Source organism: Amblyomma mixtum, chromosome 4, assembly GCF_055824585.1.
Source record: "Amblyomma mixtum isolate Tamu chromosome 4, ASM5582458v1, whole genome shotgun sequence".
Lineage (NCBI taxonomy): Eukaryota > Metazoa > Arthropoda > Arachnida > Ixodida > Ixodidae > Amblyomma > Amblyomma mixtum.
The window spans coordinates 74,234,751-74,260,741 of NC_143015.1; the positions used below are offsets into that span (position 1 = coordinate 74,234,751).

At 45.4% G+C, this 25,991-nt stretch overlaps 1 protein-coding gene across 1 annotated transcript; it reads right to left on the reverse strand.

The window, feature by feature from the left end:
• Nucleotides 1-1,115: 1,115 nt before the first annotated feature.
• LOC149347035 (uncharacterized) lies at nucleotides 1,116-15,965 on the reverse strand. The gene is made up of 4 exons (XM_089541468.1): nucleotides 15,709-15,965; nucleotides 9,065-9,431; nucleotides 4,407-4,566; nucleotides 1,116-1,348 (listed from the first exon to the last, which is right to left on the reverse strand). Exons 1-4 carry the CDS (start codon nucleotides 15,963-15,965, stop codon nucleotides 1,182-1,184), a joined length of 951 nt encoding a protein of 316 aa, XP_089397594.1. The 3' UTR covers nucleotides 1,116-1,181.
• Nucleotides 15,966-25,991: the final 10,026 nt, after the last annotated feature.

Here is a 25,991-nt window from a genome sequence, read left to right on the forward strand (position 1 = left end):
ATAATTAGCCTGATGTAACAGCATACTCGAAGGTAATGGTTGATGTCAAGTGTAATGGGCACTTTGGAAACAGAAATTATACCCCTCTCACACGGGCACTTTCGATCCTCATTGAGTCAATGCTGATCGGACTCAATGCAGATCGACGGTTGTCGCACGGCCACTTTCAAGCGCAATCAAGCTCGATCCTGCTTGACTCGATGCCGACTCCTCAAGAGTGCTTAAGGTTCCAAGCACAATCGAAAGCATTCTCGCTCTCACGAAGCTATAAAAATAAACACTAGTTAACAAAACAAAACCACAATTGATGTTGTTGTAATTGATTTAAATGCAAGACAGAACATTTTTAGGCACTATGCTTGCATATATGCAAGCTTATTTATAAATGATCTCGACACCACGGCAATCACGCTCCAAGCTTTGTCGTCAGTGTAAACAAAGATGGCGTCCTCCTGCTCGTCGACGCGCAAACTGTGGAGCGAGCGCGAGACAGCCGCTCTCATCGACTGTTGGCAAGACCGCCTAGATGATTTGCGGCACCAGAAGAGAAACGCCGCAGTCTACGCTGAAATCGCGGAAGCGTTGCCGACCATCGGGTTCCATCGCACAGCAGCAGAGTTGCGCCACACGTCTGGCTACGGATTTGGCTGCCGCTGCACCCGACTGCACAGTGTTGCCGGACATCACCATGTTCTGGCTGTTGGAGGAACATTTGGCGCCACCGAACACACATGAGGGAAACTTCTCAAGGAGCATTGAAAACGCCCGTGTAGCATCGGATGTTTCGAGCGTGCTCGAAAATTTCGATGCAGATAGAGTTCCATGAGGATCGAAAGTGCCCGTGTGACAGGGGTATTACATCCACGATCTTTCAAACATTTAGTTTTTAGGTAGCAGAATTTCGATGTTGCTGTTTTCTTCGATTAAGACACAATGTCAGAAATTTTCGACTACCCTGAAAAAAACCAACCGCTTGGATTTTGCCCTTTAAAACTAACAAATTTTCTTTTTCAAGGTCTGAGTTGCTGGTCGGGCGTAAAGAAATACTTAACTTCAAAAGGACAAAAATTTCGCCCCTCAAAGCGCAAAGTTTGCTGTACACCCCTAGAAACCAGTTCGTCGAAAATAAACGTCAATTCCTCCACTGATCATGTGAAAACACAGAATATGCTTGTGTGCATCTAGTTTTTCGGCTTGTAGGCATGAATTACAAGAAAGTCGCGACTGCTACCCCTGGAGGCATAGCGCTTCCTGATGTCTTCGATTACGTCGAGTGTGAAGTTCTGCAGCTCTTGCTTCTCGTCTTCGTTCAGCAGTTTGTAAACAGGGTTCAGAAGAGTGAAGAAGTCTGAAAGGAAGTGGATAAAAAACAAGAACTGCTTAGTTGTTGTTGTGCTGTTATATGGGTATTTCTCTCCGTTAACCGGCCAGGGTTGCACTGAGCAGTATCTATTTCTACGAAGAGAAAGCGAAAAAAACATTGCGCGAGCTCATCTTGCACTGTTTGTACAGAACACTCTTACCACTCGTTCAACCGGCTCAGAACATGCAGATGTTTACTGTTTCCCTATATAAATAATCTAGTCACAGGTTACCCTTTGCTGAGAACGTACATTGCCGCATGGACCGCACCTCACACGCTTCCCTTGAAATCTTCCGTGCAGGTGTTATTTATTTTGTAGGAGAATGTAGAACGTTTCGTAGACAAACCTATTTAGTTTTCTCTGCAGGAAACTAAGGAATAAAACAATGAAGAAAAAAAATCTCCATTATGCGACCGCTGTAGTTGATAATGTTTTCTTTTGTGCTCTTCCTATATACTATAGTCGGAGACAACTTAAGAACATAGCCGGTTTACACCGTCAAAGAATACCCTTGGCGTCGGCCGATTGTCACGACCCTGCTAGTGTGACGAAGCAGGGAGTGGTAGATGAAAGGGAATCATCCTTTCCCGCTATGGTCGGGGATAAACCTCTCTCTCCATATTGGCGCCGCTCCCTGCATTTCCACGCTAGCAGGTTCATCAGAATCGGCCGACAATCGGCCGACGGCTAGAAGTGGGGAAAAGCCGCGGCGTTCTAGAGTTGTATCCGACTAAAAGACTGTATAAACCTCTGTCACTCTCCTAAGACCATCAGGTAGTGTAAATTCAATTTCCATCAGTGAACCTTATAATAGTCCCCATTCCCTCAATTTTAGGGGAAGCCATTTAAGCGGTATTTCCGCCTTTTTGTATTTTTCTAATAATTCTTGTTACTGTGTAGATGAAATCGACTTCCGCTTTGATACCATATTCTTAGTGAAGTTTTTTTAGGAAAATTTCATATCCCCAACGTTTCAGATATTTTTTAAAGCTCCTCTTTTTGTAAGAATTATTGCTATTACCAACATCCCAGCCTTTCTGCTGTGTGTTGCGCATACACTTGTAGATAACCATTACTTTTCGAAACGCAGAAATACCTCAAAACTCTTGCCCTGCCTGAGCGACCATATCTTTCAAGACAACTACACAAAAATAATGTAGTTACATCTAGAAATTAAACTCGTCGGGCAATTAACTGCTGTCATAGGTAGCGGCGTGCAGCTGCTAGATGCCATATCCGCGTTGAATCATCCATTGCGGCGGCGGAGCAGTCGAAACAGGGAAGCAAAGCTGGGCACTGGTGGCGGTTAACGCAGCGCTGACTCTGGAGGCGCCTGGCGGCCGCTCAGCGCCTGTATAAGCATAGGAAGCGGGATCGGACCCCGGAGGCGGCCAGGGCACCGTCTACGCCGTTGCTCTTGCGGTACGGAGTTAAACTGTTATGTTGTTTCAGAATACTATTCCATGTACAGCAGATTGGGTTTTCTAATCTGAAAGATTTTGATTTGCTTGCAAATATAGCTCGGGTGGCGTCACAACATGCAAAAAAGCTTTTGAGACTGGGAGAAACACCCAGCTGATTTAGTGCCCAGGAGTTCCGAGTATATCTTCCGCCGCAACAACAGGCATTTACTAAGGCGAAAGCCTTTAATTCCTCATCGTTGTCGACAGAAGGTTGTCAGTAGAAGATTGTGTGTCATGCTTTTCTAGTCAGACCAGAAAAAAAAAAATCTTTGTGCACGATGGGACTCCAACCACCATCCTTCTGTTCCGCAGCAGAGCGTGCTAATGGCTACGCTACTTCCTGCCAACGCATATGTACTTCTCCTTGTCTAGGACGCTGGAGAGTGTTTGCAGAAAGGCGTCGAATCAGACGGATGCCTCCCACACGCCCTCCAGTGTCTCCAGCATTTAAGATTCACAAACAATTGCGTAGTTAATTAACATCTTAACCACACACCAGTGACACAAGCAGCAACACCGCGCTTAAGGATTACGCCTTGCCGCTCTTTAGCTCAACAAAGCGCTCCCTGAATTTTTTTTCGACCTCTTATAAAGATATTTCCAAAATGACGCTTTACATATTTGGAGCCTCTTAAAGATAGTCGCCGGAGGCAATCAATGGCCGCCTTCGTAAGTGCACTCTGAAAGGGGAAAATTTTGGAAAGTAGTGTTCACGTCTTCTTGAAAGACTCCCGCTCTAACTCTGTACCCTCACTTAAGGGAATGACCACCAGACATGTATTGGGCTGTTTTAAACATAGATCGGCATTGTAACCACGTTTCATAAGCGCGTAGGCTCTTTTGGGATCTAATCGCTTTTGCTTATTGAATGGTACATCTAATAGGAGCACAAATAAATCAGTAAACTACTTTGAGATCCTTTGTTTTACATGCATTTCTAAGAGTCGTCCGTATCCCATTGCTTGACCCCAGCCGACGACAGCAGCCACATCGTATTTTGCTTATTTCAAAGACCGTTCTTACTCTGTACGTACACTTAGCCCGCACTGCATTATTTCGGGAGGCTATTTAAGAGAGATAAACTGTGGCAAATGAACAAGAAAATCAAACACAACACCAAACTTTTCTGATATTTTTTGTTATTGATTGCAATTGTTTGTATTTTTTCTAGTTTAAACTGTCAATACTCCTTAGTCGCTATGATATACAGCACTGCATTTTCAGCTTTTACACCTTTCATGAGGTCAGCAGGAAGTGATCTGTCATCCCGATGCAATGCATTGTTTCTTGGAAACAAAAAAAAAACAGCCGTTCTTTAAGCCCCCGTCTCTGCCCTCTCTTTTTCCTCTTTCTTGCGCTGGAAAGTTTTTTCAAAATTGCAAGTAAACGCATGTCTGGCTTGCGCCATCTTCCAGCATGCGCTTATGAAATTTCCTTTCATTTCATTTATTTCATTCTTAAAGGCCGGAGGGCATTACATAAGGATAGGCTACAGTTGGGGTAAATACAAGCATGATGAAGTCAGGACAAAGGGTTTGGACAAAGAGCTTCGCGCCGCATTCTTGTTATAAATACCCACTTGCAGCCGCAGTCTTGTCCAGTCCAATGGTGGCAGTGGTGTGGACTACCTCGCAGGCGAGCGGGATCAGGTTTGTAGCGCGGACCAGGTCGGCAGCGTAGTTTCTCAGGGACACGGTGCTCTCGAGGGCGCACGTCTCAGGAAGAAGGCCCTCAAAAACCTGCGGGAGGCAGCGCAAAGCATCGCGCACGTTGAAAAAAATCTACAGACTTGACAAAAAGGGCTCGTTTAGCGCAAACTGATAATGTGATTTTGATAAAACTCAAAGAAAAAAGGCGAGCTCTTAGCAATGATGTATGATTTGGGATAATTAGCCACTGCAGTCCCCCTGATTAGCCACTGGAGTCGTCACGACGAATCTACTAAAGATTCTTCTAGGCACGCTTTTATGTGGAAGCGGTGCAGTAAATGGATAGCTGCTGTCGAAAATAATAATAGTAATAAAAATTGGCTATGATTTAGCTCTGGTTAACCCTAGTTTAATTGCGAAAGCAATTGAGCGCGTTGTCTCTTCCTCGCTTCGTTCTTTCGTTGTTGCCTCTCTTTCGCGTTCCATAACGACTAGAATCCACTGAGGTGAAGAGCATATGTATATATGCGCTTCGAAACGTCGAGTTGAATAAATATGTTTCCTTTAACGAAGCGTATACTTCGCTATATATATATATATATATATATATATATATATATATATATATATATATATATATATATATATATACACACACACACGGTGTTTCACCTAAGACTTTCTGCAATTTTTAAAAATTAGCTATTTGAATTAGATGCGCGCTTTTTCTGGCATAGCACTGTCAGCGGTATAATACATCATAATGCAGCTAAGAAGTGCTAACTAGCAGGATTGTTCACCATTATTTAATACTTAACTTTTAAACTATTACCGTTGGGCTCTTTAATTATTGAGAGACATGTAGCCCACCGTAAGTAATGTACATACCCGTTTTTAGAATTTCGAGAACGCGATTATCCTCGGCGCTGTGGCCGAACAAATTTCGCCTACATCGCGCCAAAATACATGCTGTTTGAGAAGCTTGCAGGCAAAGCAACCTCTCCAGTGAACCTAATTCGTCGAGATAGCCAAAATTTGTTGGGCTTGTCACACCTATTGCTTAAAATACATAATGGCTCAATTTCTTATCAAAGCCCTCTAAGACCTGCCTTAACAGCTAATACTGCCTTTATTTTGCTGTATACAGAATCGCCGCGGAAATATTGCCTGTTTGTCCTAGCCATGACTTTCATCTGAATTCATTGGCGTTCCATACACCATGTATAGCGCTCCCAAGCAATATAAGTACTAAAACATTGTGCAGCCTGTTGCATACGAGAACCTTAGGTTGCCGGGATACGATGTACGATGGTGGAAATACTGGCGACTACTCAAGGTCATCAGTAGTAAAGAACGCGAGGCTGAAGCTCCAACGTTCATCAAGCTTAGAGACTTCGCAGAGCACGTTGGCGATTAAGCTAACTTCCTTGAGTATTTATACCGGGCCTTGGAAATGTTTTTTTTAGCGCGCCTCTTGGGATCCCGTTCCTACTTTTAGCCGCGTGACTCGGCCTCGGACTCAGCGTAACCGAATGCGTATCGCAGCGGAAGAGGAAAGACGCGCAGCATCAAAATGAACGCGAGGAAGAAAATTCAATGTCAAAATACAAGATCAAAGCTCAAGGTCAACAGTCAAGGTCAAAGGTCAGGGCCAGTAGTCAAGGTCGGAGTTGAAGATCGAAGCTAAAGGTCAGAGGTGGTCCACTAAGTGGACCACTCATGGTTATGTGCTTGTGCATAGCAACACCAGCCATGACTTATCTCAAGGTCGTTTCAAGGTCATTCGGAGTCTCATGGCGAAATGCGTCTCAGCTATAGTTCTGTAGCTTTCGCTACAAAAGGGAGAGGGAGGGAACGGCGGCAGCTTGAAGAGTAGAGACGAGTAGAGCGCTCTGCTGTCTGCTAGCTTATGAAGTCAGCGATAAGTATGCATCGCGCCCCACCGATGGCGCCACTGTAGCGCGTTCTGTACGCGCGCCGGCCGTATTCCTCAGGCAAGGCCCATCGGCGGCGGAACCCAATGCACGCTGCTCAAGTCAGAGCTCGAGCCGCCTGCGTTAGACAATATGTGTTCGGTATGAGGTCGCCAACAGTTCGAATACCGCAGCAGCTGAGCTCAGAAATCCCATTACGGAGAAGCATAAATTTCGTCAATTTTGTTAGATACTATTACTTTGTGACGCCAGAGGCGACCACGTTCAGCTGGAAAGCATGTAACCATGCCAAATAGTCTCTACCACGCTCGAGATTGCTATTGGCATTTTCGTTTTTTATCGCGGGAGACCTTCGTCGCCTTTAAATAATCGCGGCCGAAGGCAACAGCGATTGTTTTCTTCGACCACCGCTAAGTGCTCTGACTGACACTGTAGCCGCCTTGCGGCTTTTCTGTTTGCGGGCACGAGTTTGGGCAATAAATTTCAACGCGATAGCGTTAGGTGTCCCGTGTCTCAAAAAAGCCGGTGTTGGCGGCGTCGCGTCGTGAATCGTGAGCGAAAAATTCCAACGCAAGCAAAAAACGGCTACATTTGACCTGAAAAGAAAATTAAGTTAGTTTGGGTTTGGGTGGGGATCAAGCCCAGGGGCTTCGGACTGCGAGACGATCAGGGTTCCCATAGACCACAAAGGCTCATGGATTCAAGTTGAATAAAGATGGACCTAGTGAATACGTAGTGCTCTTGGATTGGTTGAAGTGCTTTAGAGATTGTAAGCGTGTTAATTAGCAATTAGTGGACTCAGTAGACGATGCGAGTGACACAATATAATGCTAGCGCTTTCTGCTCGTGTAGGCGAAGCTTAAGCGTCCCCCAATTTTTTCGAGCGACGGCTACCACTCTTCATTTGTCAGATATGGTGTCCTACATTTTCGTTATTCCTCCCATCAAAACATTCTTAATGAGCAATGCTGAAATATTCAAAGAAGAAAGATTACGTGATTACTTTTTCTTCATGATGTAGAATCACCTGAGAATAAATTACAGTTTGCTGGATGTGTGAAGCTGCCTGACAAAAAATTGTGAGCAAGGTCTGTCAGAAAGCATCTTTTTAATGTGCAGTTACTTCCGTGTAACTGATTACCATTGCAAACTTTCCTGATCTCCGAAGCCTTTTAACAAGCAAGTTTTTGATGAACTCGAATGATTCAAAGTTGATGAAAGTTAAAATTTGCGGTTAAAAGTTTGTTTACTACAAGTTTGTTTCATTGAAAAACTGTGCCAGTTTGTTCCATGCTGAGTAGATATTTAATACAAACGAAACCGTTGCTTCTTGTCTTGAGCTTTTCCACAACGCAGCCTGTTTTATATATATGTCATTTAGTTTATGCTATTTCTTTTCCTTTCTATCCTATTCCTGTTGGGCAAAATTGCTGCCTTCCAGAATGTTCAAACCAAACGAAACTAATAGAATCCAGATACCCGTCGCGGGCTATCGCACGGGGCTTTTACCAGGATGTTTAACTTAAGAATTACACAATTTTTAAAAACAGGCTTTGCCGTTATAAGAGCTCTTTTTTAGGTATAGCATGTATGTGGTGTAATACATCAGAACAGAGCTAAGACGTGCTAACTACCAGTGTTGTTAACTAATATTTGGTACTTAACTTCTTACCAATTACCGTTAGGCTCCTTAATTATCGAGAGGTGTGTAGCTCACCGTTATTAATATCGATGTTAGATTTAAGATTGCCGAAAACGCACTTAGCGTAGGAGCTATAGCCCAACACGTTTTGGCAACATCGCGCCAAACCAGATGCGCTTCCGAGAAGCTTGCTGGCAAAGCAGCCTCTCCAGTCTAGGTAACTTATCGAAATAGCCGTAATCTGTTCGGCCACAACGGCGCGGGTAACAGTCTTTGATATTCTAAAAACTTATTTGGACATTAATTACAGTCTGCTACACGCTTTTCATTCGATAAGGAGCCTAACAGTGATAGTTAAAAATTAGAAGGCACTGCCGAAACTGCGTTGGAGTAATGCAAAGGCATTCACAGTAGCTGATCTGACTGCCGCCTCAACTGTGGTTGCGGCGCACGCGAGCTCTCCTTTTCAATCCTCCGACATGTTATCAGGCATGCGACAAAGCTGGCGAAGCGAGCGGAGGCGAACGTAGCGACGAGGCAAGCGGTGTGACGTCATACAAAACGGCGGCGAAGAGCGATGTGACGTCATGCAAAACGGCGGCGAAGAGGTCCAATAAAAGAGTAAAAGTGTGTGACGTGTGCCAGATGGCGCAGTGAGCGCGCGGTGAGCGCGCGGCGTCTGCCAGCTGCGGCGGCTGCTGGGCAACGGCTCAAGGTCGGTCCGTGTGCCACCTCGGAGCACCGCCACAGCGAAATCGCAAGTTCGTGGCCAATGTAGCTTTCGCTACAAAACGTAAATATCCAATATTAGATAAACACCCTGCTAGTTAGCTCGTCTTATCTGTATTCTGATGTACTACACCACTGACATTGCTATGCAGAAAGAAGCGCTCATCTAACTCAAAAAAGTTTATTTTTAAAAATTGTGTCAAGTCTTGGGTGCAGCACCCTGTATATTAAGGATGGCGTCCGGAGAGCGGAGTCTCTTTCAGAATGTGCCTCGCTTACTTACGTGGGAGTACTTGCTCCACCGAGGAGAGCTCTTTACGGCGGTGAAGATGTCGTGCACGTCCAACCTGCTGGCAAAGACCAGGAGGCATTCTCCACCGTCGGCCATGAGCGTTTCGATGTTTTTCATCGCATGCCGCTGATTACTCATCCAGTGCAGCGCCGAGAACGAATAGACCCGTTGAAAATGGCCTTCCTCACGCACAAACTTCGAGACGTCGTCTTCCGAAACGACGTCCAGAGTCTTGTACTCTACCCGGGGGTCCGCGCGCTTTTCCCGCGCGAACTTCAACATGGCCTCCGAGATGTCGACCCCCACAAGTCGCTCGCACCATGTGGGTAGACGAGGAAGCAAATACTTCAAGGTGAAGCTGCGAATATAGACAATTTGGCGACAATGCGGCGACCCACATTGGAGCAATGCGAAAGCAAAACGTCCACATGCTATACGGACGTCCGTGGCTGTTTTGACGTCCATGTACAATATCAACGCCCTATCTTGACGCCTAACTGTATTTTTTCGCATTTAATTAAATAACCAACTACACCGTATCAATTACAGTTCCCACGGCATCATTTACCACACATTGATAAGATCACACTTTGACAGATTTATCTTCAAAGAACTACGTAATCGTGCGGACAATATTTTCGGACACGTTTTGCGGACACCTTTTGCTGACGCGAAATAGCCAGATTGCGTTTGTTGCGTTTAATTCATTAACTAATTGCACTTCATCAGCGAAATATTTTCCCTGGAAACATTTTATCATACTCTATCACAATCACTTTCACACATTCATCTTTAGAGAACTACGTACTCGTGCGGACAAATTTTGCGGACATGTTTCGCGGACACTTTTCGCTGACGCGGCATACCCATATAATGATTTTACAGTAATAAAGCACTTTAATAGTCGCTGCATATACCTGAAAGCGAGATCGAATAAATGATTGGGAGCAATGAATTTGAGCTGAATGTCCGATTGGCGAGGTTGAGGGAGGTCAGTTGGAAAAAAATTGTGCGTGTGCATCTTCGCTCTGTTTCTGACCACTGAAACAACACTTTTAATGACGTATTCTGCGGTCTTTTTCCGCCAAAGTATAGCACCAAAGAAAAATGAAAAGAAAAGCTCAAAAGGAGTACTTCAGTGGTGAAAAAGAAGCACTTAGGTAGGTATCTCCTAAAGCGTACTTTCCAGCCGCCTTCTGCCTAAACTCTTCACATAGCTTTTGCTTTTCCAAGCCATGGTAATTTCGACATTTAGATTTATTTCACTCCATAATAGCAGTTTTTTTAGCTTTGAAGTTCTATCTTTAGAGTCCCTTGCCGGTATGGCTTTCACACCTTGTTATACATTATATTGTATTGCGTGTTTACTGTAGGCAGGTCGTGACACCGCGCGCCTCGCCGCCGCCGTTTGGTATGACGTCACACCGCTTGCCTCGCCGTTGCACTCGCCCTAGCTTTCTCTACGTATATCCTGGCATATTCGAGCTAAGCCACTGTCATTTTTTTTTATATTCAAACGAAAACTATTCAGTGGAACGTTTACCAGAAACATATGTTTCCAACTATGGATCTTCTAACGTACGAAGTTTGATTACAACTAAATTTGGAATTGCGACCTGAAAATGGTGCTGCTATGGCTGCTTCAGCCCACGCATTCGTTCTTGCTACATCACAGAACTGCATTAAAGCTAACTACATTTTCTCAAAAGTGTATAAGCTGGCAGGCTATGTAAACAATTAAATGTGAACACGGCGCTTTTTTTTCAATGCCCCGTAATGAAAGTTGGACGCAGGATTTCTCTCAAATGTGTGGTGGGTTATAATTAGCAATGGCTGTTACTAACTCCTCGACGAAATAAAGTGAAACTACACGCTTTTGAATTGCCTTGTGCGGACGACTCCGCCCAGAATGTGATGATACATTTCAACACGCTGCCTTCTTGGGAAAGTTCATGCATTTTACACCGGAACATGAAGGAGTGTGGATTTGAGCTACAGAATTAAAAGAAACCGTATGACTGGTATGTCGTTATCTATTGCGATTGCGTATCGGCAGCCTACGTTCAGATTAGAGCTGTGCACGGGCTCGGGCCGGCCCGAAAGCCCGTACCCGGCCCGGCCCGCGGGCCGGGCTCGGGCCTTGCGGAAGTCTATCCACCCGGGCCCGGGCCGGGCTCGGGCCACGGTATATTTGTCTCGGACGGGCCGGCCGGGTTTCGCGATCGCGATTGCTCCTGCGTGGCTCCAGCCGCCCTACTGTTGCAAGGTTCGGAACTAATCTCCACATGAGTGGTCTCACGAGCCCAAATGACACTGCACAAAGGAAGGTGAGGTGTGTCGAACCGAAGGCATTCGCAAAAGTACCCTCCGCCACGCGTTGACGGGGGCCGGGTGGGAGGGGTGGGGGGTCATTATCACATGTACGGGACAACAGGATTCTCGCTCGTGTGGCAACAACGATGTGTTGTGGCAATTATCTTCTTGCTCGCCATGGTTACCTGCGTAGGCGCATAGTTTAGTTGCCGTCACGTGAATGCACGGAGGTCGCGCGACTCGATTCGTCACGGAGGACAGCGTAATCGGGCATCATACATGTCGCATGGCGACTCATTGGGGTCGCCCCCTCCGTGACCATTCGAGTGCCTCCGAAAGTCACCAGAGTGAAATTATCTCTTTCTGTTTCATCGTCACTTCAATTTCAGTTTTGCAGGTTGGGCCGGGCCCGGGCCGGGCCTTAACTAACTCGGGCCGGGCCCGGGCTGGCTTAGGTTTTTTCAGTGTCGGGCCGGGCCGGGCCTCCGTCAGTAGTCTAGGGCTCGGGCCGGGCGCGGGCTGAAATTTTCGGCCCGTGCACAGCTCTAGTTCAGATCCTTAAGTTAAATCAGTTTCGCCTATCAATTATTCTACGTAGGCGCTGTCGAGGCGAGTCCTACTCCTTTAGAACAAGGTCCCCTTTCAAACATTCCGTGCTCAGGTCTTGTTCACAGAGAAATACCTTTTCTTGGCAGCTAATCACAAATACTAATTAATATACTTGCGTAGAAAACACAGGCAAAACGCTAGCTATTTATCAGAGACATATTTTGATTTGCTCTTTAAATATTCTATTATTATCGTTTAGCTTTCTAGACTATACAGATTTTCAAGCCTGATATCTAGAAATTTAATCATCCATTTTGTGTACATTCACGGCTGCTTGATTATACAAATCGAATTCCAAGGGGAAATGAACACTCAGTTTGTTTGCCGCTTTTTTTCGACTCTCCTTTTAAGGATTTGACAATCGATACAACCGGCCTACACCGTTAAAATGTGGATACCGGTTGTGGCTGTTTCAAACGCCTTAACAAGTGATCTAGAAAAGAGTTGGCTTCTATCGGATCAAGGCCTTTGAGTTCTAAACATAAATTTTATTATTCCTGAATTTTGATCTTTAAATTTTCGTTAAATGTTCGCACGTATCTCAGATAGGGTTCTGCAATGGCCACTAAGTTGTGACCGTTTCTTCAAAAATAAAAGTATACTATTAAAGTCACGGAGCCCTCGCAGAAGGACAGCACTTGGGTACTGCCGTGAACCCGATTTTTAAACAGCAAAACGCGATGACGTGGAGGTTGTTCGTCAGTAATATTGTACTTGTAATACTTCCTCCGAAAGGTGACGTAATTTCTTAAGTGTGGGCATCGCGTCCCTGCTTCTGCTTTGCACATCAGTAGAGTCCTTGGCAGAGAGAGGGCGGGAGATTGGTTTCTTGACAACACGAAGTGAAGAAAGTGGAGAGGGGGGGGGGGAGCCTCACGGTGCTTGCCAGCATTTAGACATCAGCAGTTGTCTTCGCCTGGGCAAAGACATGACAAAGACAATTATTCTGGGAGAAACGTCGCCAAGGACCGTGAGGCTCGCTTCTGTTTCGTTGACATTCGAAGCATTTGTAACAGTTTGTACAGAAGCGGTATGGCCATATCCCATCTGTCTTTTTGAATGTCCAAATCCTGAAGAAAATAAATCGACGGAAGAAATAAGAATCAGGCCTCATTTCATTAGAAGCAATACTCGTCTCCAAATATCTGCACTTTCAGAAAGCTGATATTTTACAAGTTGACAAGTTCGAGAAACTGCTGGCCCCGTGTTGGTACACAGCCGTTACAGAGTGCGGCATTGTACAGGATGCGTTCCAAATAAAAAAGACAGTGGATGTGCTCAATTCGTTCAAAAGGAGCGGCTATCAGACAGCTGCGTCGGAAATTGTGGTGCCAACACACGGCCGCCTCGAGGAAAATAACATCCGCTCGTTTCGTCGCTGCGACTACGAACCGAACGATGCTCCATAGCGTTCTGAATAAGAAAAGGAAGGAATGTTCAGGAAGAACCCAATTTCAGGTTTCCTGACTCTCTAGGCTGGGAAGGCTGCTCCGTGCTGAACTATAGCTTCGAGCACATTGATAGACTGTAAAGTTAAAGAGAAGCTGCAAAGAAAGCTTGCAGCGATGTTCAAAGGCGCCTTTCATCCTACTTCACTCAACGAGTGGGCCGACGAGTCATTCTGAACCCTGAAATGTCCGGCGTATTGCATGTGCTATAGACTCTAAAAAGGTGAATAAATTTGTCATGGTTTGTGGCATCCATGTCTAACGGCTGCACACGGGCTATGAAAGACGCTGTAGTTAAGGGCTGTGGAATGATTTCGACCACCTGGAGATCTTTACAGTGTAACTACTGCCAGTGAACAGTACAGTGGCGCTTTAAATTTCGCCTGCATCAGAACGCGGCCGCTTCGAACCGGATTGGACTCTGAGTCCTTGTGTTCAGCAGCGGAACGCCATATCCACTTTACTTCATTGCAGTGCCTTAATAGGCGTAGAGCCTTCCATTTAAGTCGTAAGCTTGAGGTCAAGCTTGTTGCAAGGTATAGGTGGGGTTAGCATTGGGATAATTCTGCCGGATGGAGGAAGTTGGGGGGATGCTAAGAAATTACCCATTTATTTTAAATCTGCTTCACCTTTCCGGCAGCATAAACGCATTTGACTAGAAGCGTTTGCACCTCGAGTTAGTGACCAACTAGACAGCGTCCTTCCACGCGCTTCGTAAACATGTCCTGTGTAGACGGGAGAAGACGACGCCTGAAGGTGGGATTGCACGATATGATTCTTGCTTAAAGGGGTCTCAGCATGCAACCTGAAAGTTTACAAACACCCGAAAGAAATAGTAATTGATTACCGTTGTATTAATTATTGCTTGCAAACTTGATGAAATAAACTGTTTAGAACCTAGAATCCTGGGTTTCAATGGTGGTCGTGGCTTCAGATCATCTCAAATTATTTGTTTGAGGTTGTATTTGTTTTAAAAACTCATAACAGAAGAAGAGGGGTGTTTCCTGGAAAAATACCGAAGTACTTTCTATGAATAATATAACGCAATGTAAATTCATGGGGATGCGGAACCAACGAAAAAAAGTGATTTGCGCAGCTATGGGTTATCGAAGAAAATTCCTATTTTCAAATACGTGGCTCAAAACAGATGCTTCATACAGCTCCGTACAATCTAGGAAACCTAATGTCGCCGCCCTGCCATCTGCTAGCCACTATATGTGTTCGGTAAACAAACAAAAGCACTGGTTAGCTTCCTTGATTTAACGACCGCACAGGACAGGTGGCGGTCCCGGGTTCAATGCCCAAGGGATGAGAACTTTTTTTCTTCGAACTCTCATATCGCCCTGCAAGCCTTGTAGCTATCCTCTACAAGCCTAATGACTGCGTCTATGACTGCGCTTTGCTTATGACTGTGGGTGGATTCTAATAAGTTCATACTCCGTTATTTAATTCCATTTATCCTGGCAAAAGTACTCACACTGCTCTCATTCCCGTACACGGTGGTCTTGTCAACATATTTTTAGAGGCAAAAGTAAAATATCAGCTGCCAGATTTAAGGAATACCTAATATGAGCAAGCCGTTTGCATTATACCTGCCGCCATAACTACCTGAACTTGCAATGTGCGGGCAGCTGCGCTGGGTTTTGACTAATAACCTATAGTTTTGCTGCTTATTTCTCGTGTGCTGCTGAGGAGGGTTGGCGCCGATTTGCGGCTGTTGCAGGTTCAGAATTTATCACAGCTTGTAATTTTCATTTTCGCATGCAAAATAGACTGCGATAACTGCCCCTTAGTTTAGCTTCCTGCAAGTAAAAATTCTGGAGACAAGTAAATTTTACCACACGATTTCGTTGCATCGACAGCCAAGGTTGAAGAAAAATGAATAAACCGCGTTGGCTAGATGCTCATCCTGCGCCACACTGGCTAAGTAACGGTTTTAAAAGCGTTTGCTCTTACTTATCACGTTTCGAGATTTTGTGGGGTCTGCTACCACCCTGAGATCACAGCGGCATCTGTGGCAGCAACTAGAAAACAGCTAATCTGGAAGTCTCGAATGTTTTTGAGTGTGTTCATCATATGGGGAAATGAACGTACGAATTCGTATCTCCATTGCTGTACCTCCATTTAATCTCATTCCTATAAGTTCTTGTAAACCAGACAGCTAACGCTCGTTACTTCAACGTCTCCCAGACGGCGGCGGCCTTCTTTATTATATGTCTTTAAAACTGAGAAATATTCTATCTTTCAAATCAAACTGAACGTTACCTTCCAGGCCCGCAGCCGATGTCGATAAACTGGCGCGTCTCTCTCGAACTCTCCGGACCGTACTCGTGTTCGATGTCGTTGGAGTTTAGGAACATCGACTCGAAGGACTCCAGTATGGCAACCATGGACGGTGCCGTAGGTTCGAGTGCGATGTCGTACGTCTCCACGCAGTTCTCGACTCCGTACATATCGGAGTTCCCGGCTGTGGCATCTATGGCATCGCCGCGCTGGTTCGATGGCACGGATGTGCTCGTCATTGCTGCGAAAAAAACATGCACAACATTCTAGGAAAAAAAAATTTTGAATACGGGAAAACTTTTAGGTACTGTTATATAAATACTGAAGGTAATGGTCCATTCTTCCCGACAAGCAGCAAAATCTTTTATGCGTTTTTTATCGCCCACTTCGAGCAGTTAAAACTGCCATAAAAAACCAATAGGGAACACTTTTGACGATGGCAGAAAACGGTAATAACAAAAAGTTGCAATCCTGCCGACGGAAGATCTCCGGATATATTGATTGTTATAGTGAAACTTGCAACATGTGATAAGATTGCAGTGATAAACTCTGCCCCGTTCAAAAACGCTTTTGTCAGTATGGTTGGGAATGGCAGTGTGCAACTAAACTGTTATGTTTCTCAAGTGGTGCGAGTGCAAACATCTCGTTTTCTGAGCTCGAACATTTTTAAAGTCCCCCGACCCGTGTTCCTGGAATGCGTAAATTTTGGAGCACGCTTCTCGAGAAGAACAATCTCTTTCTACACTCTGTCCGCAACAAGAACTGGAAAAAAATCTCTGCCTCTCCCGTAACCGAGAGTAGAGTAAGCATGAAATGTTTACGGGCATAACACATCGGTTGTAGATGGTACTAGTCAAAATCTTGAAATGGGTCTAGTGTTCAAAACACCAACCACACCACACTCTTCTTGTTGCGTCGAAGCGATCGCCTGCAATAGAGCGGGCTTAGGTAGGCAGCCGTGAACCGTGGTGGCCTTGTCGCTTTCGGGGGCGGCCACATGATCATGGCGTTGTCGGCAGGCGCGAGCAGTCTTCTGCTGTGGCGTATCACTCGCAAAGCTATCGCTTTCCGCAAGGCTTTCCTACTTCTCCTTTCATCAGGCTCCATTGCTCGGCTTAAGCAAGCAGCTGTGACGGTGGTGGTATTGGAATGCAGGACGATGCAGAAGCGTACGCGGACACGATGAGACGCAGGCCTGACAAGAATGTATATGCAGCGCGTCTGAAGGCCAAGCGGCCGGTCTTTTAACATGCGTGAATGTGGAACCGGAGCGCCATCCTTGGGGATGTCGCGGAAGCATTTTTTCAGCCAAAAGCCCTTCTCGCCCTGGAGCTCCCCTCTTGCTCTCGTTTTGTCTCGTTAAGTCTTGTTAAATCTTGTTTGTTCTCGTTTCAGTGCCCGGATGTTGGCTCTCGGTCTCGGCGTGACGTCACTACACTGCCGACAACGGGAGCTAAAAGCATTTCATGCTTAATATAGTATAGTCCCTGCTGGGCGGTATGCCAAAGTCCTGTGTCTCTAACTATATTTACTCAAAGTGTTCAAGACCAGGAGCATGTTCCTCAAGTAGTGGATACCGGCTTCCAATATATTTCTGCTTACACGGAAAGGTTACCTCTAAGCAAAACCTTGACGCGGATTCCCCGAAGGTTAAATAATGCTTCCGCCCCTGTCACTGTCCAAACTATCCAAGACAGTAGTTCAGTTCTCACGTCTTCAAAACTTCGTGATAGCAAGAGTCTCAGTACTGCGACACATTTCAAGGCAGCCCCTTCATAACCTAGGTACCAAGTAGTACTTCCGCCGACCAGATTAATGCATGACAGCAGCTGCATTCTTTACTCTTCTCAGAGAGCATTGAAAGCAGCGTGGTGCTGTTCTGGCCTTTTGGTCAAATTTTACAGGAAAAGCCTGAGGCTATGACAACATAATTATCTACACGCGCGTAGCAAGAATGCTATTCGCAACTCCAGATCATTTCTCGCCCCCTAGTGGCCTGCGCCACAAACCGCTGCTACATGTCTGGTGTAATGACAAGCGTTAGTATACCTTTACTCATGAGCTATAATACGGCATCTCTGTTCTTGACTCGTAGTGAGGCCGTCCCGTGAAGGAAATAAAACTAAAAAGCGGACGTCGAAAGAGTCTTCCTGCATTTCAATTAGTGTGTCTGCCGCAACAGTATCCATACAGTGTAATTTTGTCGTTTCCCAATGAATTAGGACGACGAGCTCAAGGGCCCCGAAACACGCTATGGGCCAAAAACTTGAGGACTGAAAAAGAAGTTTGGTTTTGGTTTTGTGGAGTTTAACGTCCCAAAGCGACTAAAGCTATGAGAGACGCCGTAGTGAAGGGCTCCGGAAATTTCGACCACCTGGGGTTCTTTAACGTGCACTGACATCGCACAGTACACGGGCCTCTAGAATTTCTCCTCCAAAGAAATTCCAGCCGCCGCGGCCGGGATCGAACCCGCGTGACCATGATCATGGTGACTTGTAAAATTCATTTCATTCGGGCCGACTTATTCCTTTCCAGTAACTGAACACTTCTCACAAGAGCATATATATATATATATATATATATATATATATATATATATATATATATATATATATATATATATATATATATATATATATATCATCATCATCATCAGCCTGACTACACCCACTGCAGGGCAAAGGCCTCTCCCATGTCTCTCCTATTAACCCTGTCCTTTGCTAGTTGCCGCCACTGTATCCCCGCAAACTTCTTAATCTCATCCGCCCACCTAACTTTCTGCCGTCCCCTGCTACGTTTTCTTTCTCTTGGAATCCACTCCGTTACCCTTAAGGACCAGGGGTTATCTTGCCTTCGCATTACATGCCCTGCCGAAGCCCATTTCTTCCTCTTGATTTCAACTAAGATGTCATTAACCTGCGTTTGTTCCCTCACCCACTCCGCCCTCTTCCGATCTCTTAACGTTACACCTATCATTTTCCTTTCCATAGCTCGCTGCGTTGTTCTTAACTTAAGCTGAACCCTCTTTGTTAGCCTCCACGTTTCTGCCCCATAGGTGAGTACCGGTAGGATACAGCTGTTATATACTTTTCTCTTCATGGATATTGGTAAGCTACCATTCATGACCTGAGAGAACCTGCCATACGCGCTCCACCCCATTCTTATTCTTCTAGTTATTTCCCTCTCATGATCCGGATCTGCGGTCACTACCTGCCCTAAGTTGACATATTCTCTTACTACTTCTAGCACCTCGCTACCAATTGCGAACTGCTGTTCCCTTGCAAGGCTATTGAACATTACTTTGGTTTTCTGCATGCTAATTCTTAGCCCCACCGTTCTACTCTGCCTGCCTAGCTGATTGATCATGCTTTGCAGTTCTTGTCCTGAGTGGCTTAGCAAGGCAATGTCATCACCGAATCGCAAATTACTCAGGTATTCTCCATTAACTCTTATCCCCAACTCTTCCCATTCCAGTCCCCGGAATACCTCCTCTAAGCAGGCAGTGAAGAGCATTGGCGAGATCGTGTCTCCCTGCCTGACACCTTTCCGTATTGGAATTTTATTGCTGACTTTATGGAGAACTATAGTAGCTGTGCAATCGTTATAAATATCTTCCAATATTTTCACATAGCACTCTTCCACACCCTGATTCCGCAATGCCTGCCTGCATGACAGTTGAGGTTTCCACTGACACCACTATATATATATATATATATATATATATATATATAGGTTGCGAAAGCGTGAAGTACTAGACTGCTTATAAGAATATATAGCGAAGTATACGCTTCGTTAAAGGAAACATATTTATTCAACTCGACGTTTCGATCGGAAGACCGATCTTCTTCAGGAGTGATTTTACATTGTGAATGCATCCCCTTTTATAGGGGCGGGCACAGAACAGGCAAGTGGGAAACACAAAGCACATAGCAGAAAAATACGCATAAAAAATTATTAGAGGCAGTGCGGCAGTGAGGCAGAGGCAGTGCAGTGTGTGTGGGTCGCACTGCCTCTAATAATTTTTTATGCGTATTTTTCTGCTATGTGCTTTGTGTTTCCCACTTTCCTGTTCTGTGCCCGCCCCTATAAAAGGGGATGCATTCACAATGTAAAATCACTCCTGAAGAAGATCGGTCTTCCGATCGAAAGGTCGAGTTGAATAAATATGTTTCCTTTAACGAAGCGTATACTTCGCTATATATATATATATATATATATATATATATATATATATATATATATATATATATATATATATATTTATATAAGAGAAGCCAACAACCACAGAAACCAAGAGACCGGGGATTTCTAATTAATTTATTTATTTTGTGCTGCTGTTCGTTTTAGAATATTACTGAATATGTTATCGTTTAAAGCTAATTGATTAGAAATGCAGAAGAAAAAACAACCACATGCCGCCGGTGGGATCTCAACCCACGACCACCGAATTACGGACCCTTTGAGATCATTCGGAACAGTCTCTTACCTTTTTCACAGGCGGAAAATAGTTTTTGTCACAGAAGGAACAGCAAGTTGGCACAACGTCTTTGCCGTGAGTTCTACCTTGTGCAAAGGACTGCTTTGAACAAGTGCAGCCGCCGATGTAGCCTCCCAGATATGTCTCCCTTGTGAGCTAGAATGTAGGGAGGTACAACTGGCGTTTATGTTAAACGAGCTAAACCACGAAATAAAACAAAAGAGACCGGACGTGAGGCACTCCACACTTCGGTGCAGAGCTAAAAGCTGGCGGAACTCGAAGCAGGGCCTCCTATTTCACTGAACTTTTGTTTTCACGAAGCAGTGGAGTGCTCGCTTGCAGGACACGGTTGGATGACCACGCACACGTGCTATAAAAATGTCCCGACATCCCTATTATCACTGCGCTTAAGCTGCGGCCCCATTTCTTATGTGCCTATGTGGAAGGCCATGAAGCGCGCAGCTATCCTATCGTACGAGTGTCAAAATATGAGCAGCGAACGCTCAGGAAGATAAATAGACATGCGAGCTATCCTGAGTGCGGCAACATCATTTGGAACCCTCATGAATCGTACTGAAGACATAAAACTACGCAGGAGACAGGACACAGAAAAGATGCAGACAGGACGAGCGTAGACTGATTTATTGGTCGTAAACAACCTTCCTTCAAGAGCAATGCATGCGCAACCAAACTTAACACCGAAAGCAAAAGTACACAATCTTACCAACCTAAAAAGTCAAGTTCATTCTGATACAAGTGAATTGATGCCTCGCTAACACATTTTTCCGCACCGTATCTAGCAATTTTCGAGCCTGTGGTTCCGTATATGTAGGTAACACAAGTAACACAATTACCACACAGAAATTGCGCAGGAAAATTTATTGGGGTACATTTAATGCTCTTGTGGTTCTATAGTTCTCCATGCTTCTTATCGTCGTTGCTTTTCTTTCTCGCTCCTTATTTCGCTGAGTTTAGTGCCCACAGCCAGCAACAGCAGCTTTCCGGAGAGCTCCCGCCTCTTCTTGGTCGGCAGGGCCGTTGTGTAGGCTGCGTGGGAGATAATTTAGAGCGATCATGATATAAATCTGCGCAGAACTTGTGCACATGGCCACAGTAGCATAAGTTGAAGAATTATGCACTGAACCCGAGACACCCTACCGTAAAATCCATTATGAGATATTAAAGGTGCCCTGAGACGTACATAAAGCATGGGTTCTTTAATCTTTGTATGCAGAGTAAGGGACATTGTGAGTCCTGAACGCGCAATGAGATCACCGAAATCATAATATTTGATATTTTAATCTTCGCTAGAAATGCTTGTTTCGAGCCGATGGTGTCGCAACGCGGCGGCCATTTGCGGCAGCGGAAAGGAGGTGGCATCCAGATAGGGCGCTGCCTTTCTCATTGGTTGGGCGTCCAGTTTGCATATTGTTCCTTCATACTTGTGAAATGGATCCAAAATATTATGTCTCTGAGTACTGAAAGCTTTTTCGCATGCCACAAAAACTGGAAAGAAGCAGGGAAAGTGAACGAAAACTAACAAGAATACAGCTAGGGGCGACACTTTCCATTCCGCTTCAATCCTTCATGGCGGCCAGCGCTGTTAAAAAAACGTTGGCTCAGACCATAAAGCGCGCGCGTCGAGACCGGCCGTGACCATACCAAGACGGCAGCGAAAAAAAAGCCAGTCGATACACCTTGCCCAAAATGTGAAGAGAAAGGCCGGGCAGGAGACGGGAGTCGAGTCTGGGGGGGAGGGGGGCTACCGCTGACAGCCTTACAGTCCGACTAAAAAAGAAACTTCGGGGAGCTTCCTTTGTCGTTAGCCACCCCTGCCCTTACTACGGCGTCGCGTACACGGGGGGAAGACGCCGTCAAAATGCGCGCTGTCTACAGCCCCGACAAAGCAACAACTGCACGCACGCTTCCGATGCGTGGGCGCTAGGCCAACACCCTCTTAGGCGCGGTTCTGATTTGTAGCGCCCAATTTCGGTACTGGGTGAGTGAAATGGGAGAGTGAAATGCGTTTTCGTCTGAGCTTTTCATTTCGAATTTTCAGAGTGGAATAACTTTCCCTTGCATGCTCCGATTTCAATAATTCTTTTTGCTCTGGTCTCTTTAACGCATGATGAATCTATTTAATAATATTAACTGGTACAGAGCAAATCATCGCGATGCCCCTTTAAAAGCTTAGCCTCATGCTATTTTTTTCGGGCTTTACCATTACAGTTTCCTGGCACAACCGCGAACGGAAACAGGTATACGCCAATTGTTACTGAAACACGTTCGTTCGCACTAACCACCCGAAACAAAAACGCGTACCAGCTCTTCATTCCACTGTTCCTGCTTAGCTGTAGAGCGCAAGCCTTGTGGCAAATGTAATGGGGCCATTGTAACCTAATTGGATACGCAGAACGCAGCAATGCTGATCCCGTGTTAAAATAGAATTAGGACTATTACTTACGACAATGAAAAGGGTTCAGTTCCTGATACGTGCATATGACAGAATCCATGACAGGTTGTTGTCTACGTCTCGTTACTTAGCAAATACATCCCTAACTAGCCCCGCAATGTGCTTAGCGAGGTTAGTCTATGTTTTTTGCGTTACACAATTCATATCATGCACTTGAACTACCGCTGGCAGGAACGCAACTCGGTGGCGGTAAAAATTTCGCTACTGAAAAATGAGAGATTACTCTCCGACTGCACATACAAATAAATCATGCATTATGATACCATTTAGCTTAATTTATAGCCCTATCATCGAAAACTGCCTACAGCATTGACAAAGGTAAACAACAAAGCAATACGGGAAAAACAGTAAATGGTTGTTCACGCTTACCTGAAATATTGATGATTGCAGGTTCACAGAAACCTTGGTATTTCCCGCTCACTTGCATCCTGGATCCTTCCGATGGCTCATCATCCCATGCATGCTTGGCGCAGGTCATTTTAGCGATGTCTAAAGTGTCTTCTGCCTCAAAACGCACAAGTGTGGCGCTGTACCATGATTTCAAAAGGAAAACAAGTGGATGCAACAACGCGTATAACCGGAAATTGCTCGCCCGGCACGAAAGTGCGTAGCACACTGCAGAGTCCAGCTTCTAGCTCTGTGCAACAGACGACAGTCAAGGGTGGCGCCACCAATGCCTTCCTTAGCAGATATCTGTGCATATCTGTGCATGTCAGATATCGGCACCCGCGCACGGGCGCTCGCGCGCGCGTCAGAAGCGGGGTCCGGTTTACAACAATGGGAGGACCGCGGGGGCTGTCTTGAAGCTCTGCTCCCCTAAATTTTCTTGGAATCCTTGCAGCTCCCCAACCATCTCTTGTTCACGGCTTGACATTTTTTTCAGTCGGCTCCCGAGGGAGAGCGAGCCAGCACCAGGAGCATGGAGGTTCATGCCACTTTTCGACGCCCGTCGCGGCGCGTGCTGGGCGCGCAGGCGCTTCGCGTGTATGCCTTGGAAGTGTCCATCGAGATGGGGCTTTATATCGCGTGTATCTTTATCAAAATAAATATAACTAACGATACCCCTGCTGCGTCGTTTTTTCGGATCACTCTGTAGGACGTATTATGTAAACTGAACTGAATAAATATTTCGTCCTATCTACATAAACCAAAGAGAGGCTTGATTGAGACCTGTTATATTCGAAGTGATTGTTAAAGTGAATTTCGAAAATCGCTAGCTCTCTGCTCCTTGTGCTGGACACTGCGCAATGAATTCGACCATACATCACGTCAGATACATCACAAAGCTCCCAATCGCCTTTCCTAGAGATTGATACGATGCGCAGCTTGACGTTTGCATTCGCTCGCAGATTTAGCATCTGCTTGTTCCGCAGATTCGGCACCCCATGCGTGAGCGGTCTTCTCTTCTTGAATGCCTATACTAGCTGCCCGTTGTGGCACATAATCACGTCATTTTACATGTTTGTTGCTTTAGGACAGGGTGGATTACGGGAACGTTTCAGCTGGTTATCAAAGGTAACGGCGCGCCTTCTCTATCAAATATGTAGCTAGTCAAACGGCAATTTCCGTTTTGGACAAATAGGTTTCATGAGTTTTTTGCTCACATAAATGATATTGTGAAGGTGCGGTTTCACAATTTATATTAGGAAATGATTAGCGGTACACCAGAGCGGTTTCTGTATGCAAGTTATTCGTCCAAGCGGCCGTATAGTGTGGTGGAATTATCACCGTTAATTTCCTAACAAACCTCTTAAAATTCTAATTACTTGTTGAGGCTTAAGTGTTTGTTTTTGTGAAAACACAGGCAGTCATTGTGTTAGGGCGTTATCTTTGCCTGAATTTTTCAAAAAACGACGGCGTTCTGAGGTATCTTCAATGTCCGGTTAAATCGACGTGATTACGACCTGACTAGAGTGACCAAGGGCGCCAAACTTTTCCCTGGTGTGATGACCAGGTGCATCTCGTGATGTTTCTTCGATTTCTCTTGCCTAGAATGAAACAAAACACTTTTCAGCTTCATCTAGTGCTCGTCGTCATGAACACACAAAAATCAGCAACAAATGCCTTCTACCAGGGAACAGCAGTTAGCATACTTCATTGGAAAAATTAGATCGCTGGTATATACTGTTTTGCATGCATAATTGCACGGATTGGGTCGGATTTTTTATTTTTTTTTGAGGCGGGGGGGGGGGGGAGGATTTGTGCGCGCTGTACTCCATTGCAGTACACAACAACATGTTGTAGTTCTTTAAGGAGAAGCAGAAGGCTGCAACGGCTATAAGAACCGAATTGCCTGATGTGAGGGTCGCTTTTCACTCCAAAGTTGAAGACGGGGATCGTCATCATCGTCATCCGTGATCAATTTTACAAGACAAAGAACCCTCCCATCGACCACCGATTAGCTGTTTTTGAATTCAGTCGGGCAGGGTCAGGCTACCCTTGTTTTTTGTCACATCTGCTCATCAGACATTCCATAAGCTTTGACTGCGACTCGCTGCCCTTGGAGTCCACTCTGCCACTCTAAACGCCGACCTTTGTTCGGCTCGTTACTTGGCCACCCTAAGCTCATTTTTTCCGCATTTTGTTAGTGCTAAGATATGGATGACACCAGTTTGTTCAGTAATACTCTAATCGCTCCCCTTGACGTTATCGCTAGTATTTTCCTTGCCATGCCCAATGCGTGCTACACGGCTGCTTGAAATCCCGTCGAACCGATCGCCACTCGAGTCGACAGAGCTTTGCGGAAAATGAGAAAAAGATATCTTAGCGGAAAGTTGAGCACTCAGAGGCTCTTCGGTGTCCGGCCGACATTTGACGGTTTCAAATGCTTACAAAATGGGAACAGAGACCGCCCCTGTCATTGGCGGTGGCTGTTATTTTGCCTCAGAGCCGCGTCCCGCAACTGCTTCGGCCCTCTTGATTTCGACATCTGCTGTTGACTAGTTTCTTCTCCTCTTTGTTTAGCACACTGCTTGCGTTGTCGCTAATTTAGTGCTTCAAGTTAATGACTCGTCATTCAGCATTTACAGCGTGCGCGTGAAATTTCAGCGGGAATACACAAATGTCGACTGCACTGCAGTACCACCGTTGTCTGCATACCTGTTATCGTTTGTATATGGCATAAAACGCAAGCTATGTTTAATATTCTCTTTCTGATGCGCAGATTGTAACTATGCTTGTTTACACAGCATGATCACTGCAAGAAGACCGGATGATTGCGACGAAACACTTGATAGCCGGAGAACTGGCGCTTCCCGGTCGTGGTAGATCCGCTTTCTTCCATACCACAAATACTCGGTGCTGAACTGCTTTATC

Excerpts from the sequence above, each read along its gene's own strand:
- LOC149347035 (XM_089541468.1), bottom strand. The coding sequence starts at position 15,965 with ATGACGAGCACATCCGTGCCATCGAACCAGCGCGGCGATGCCATAGAT. Across the intron at positions 4,567-9,064 it reads GGTGGAGCAAGTACTCCCAC|GTTTTTGAGGGCCTTCTTCC; the intron begins GTAAGTAAGCGA and ends TGCCTCCCGCAG. Across the intron at positions 1,349-4,406 it reads GGACAAGACTGCGGCTGCAA|ACTTCTTCACTCTTCTGAAC; the intron begins GTGGGTATTTAT and ends ACTTCCTTTCAG.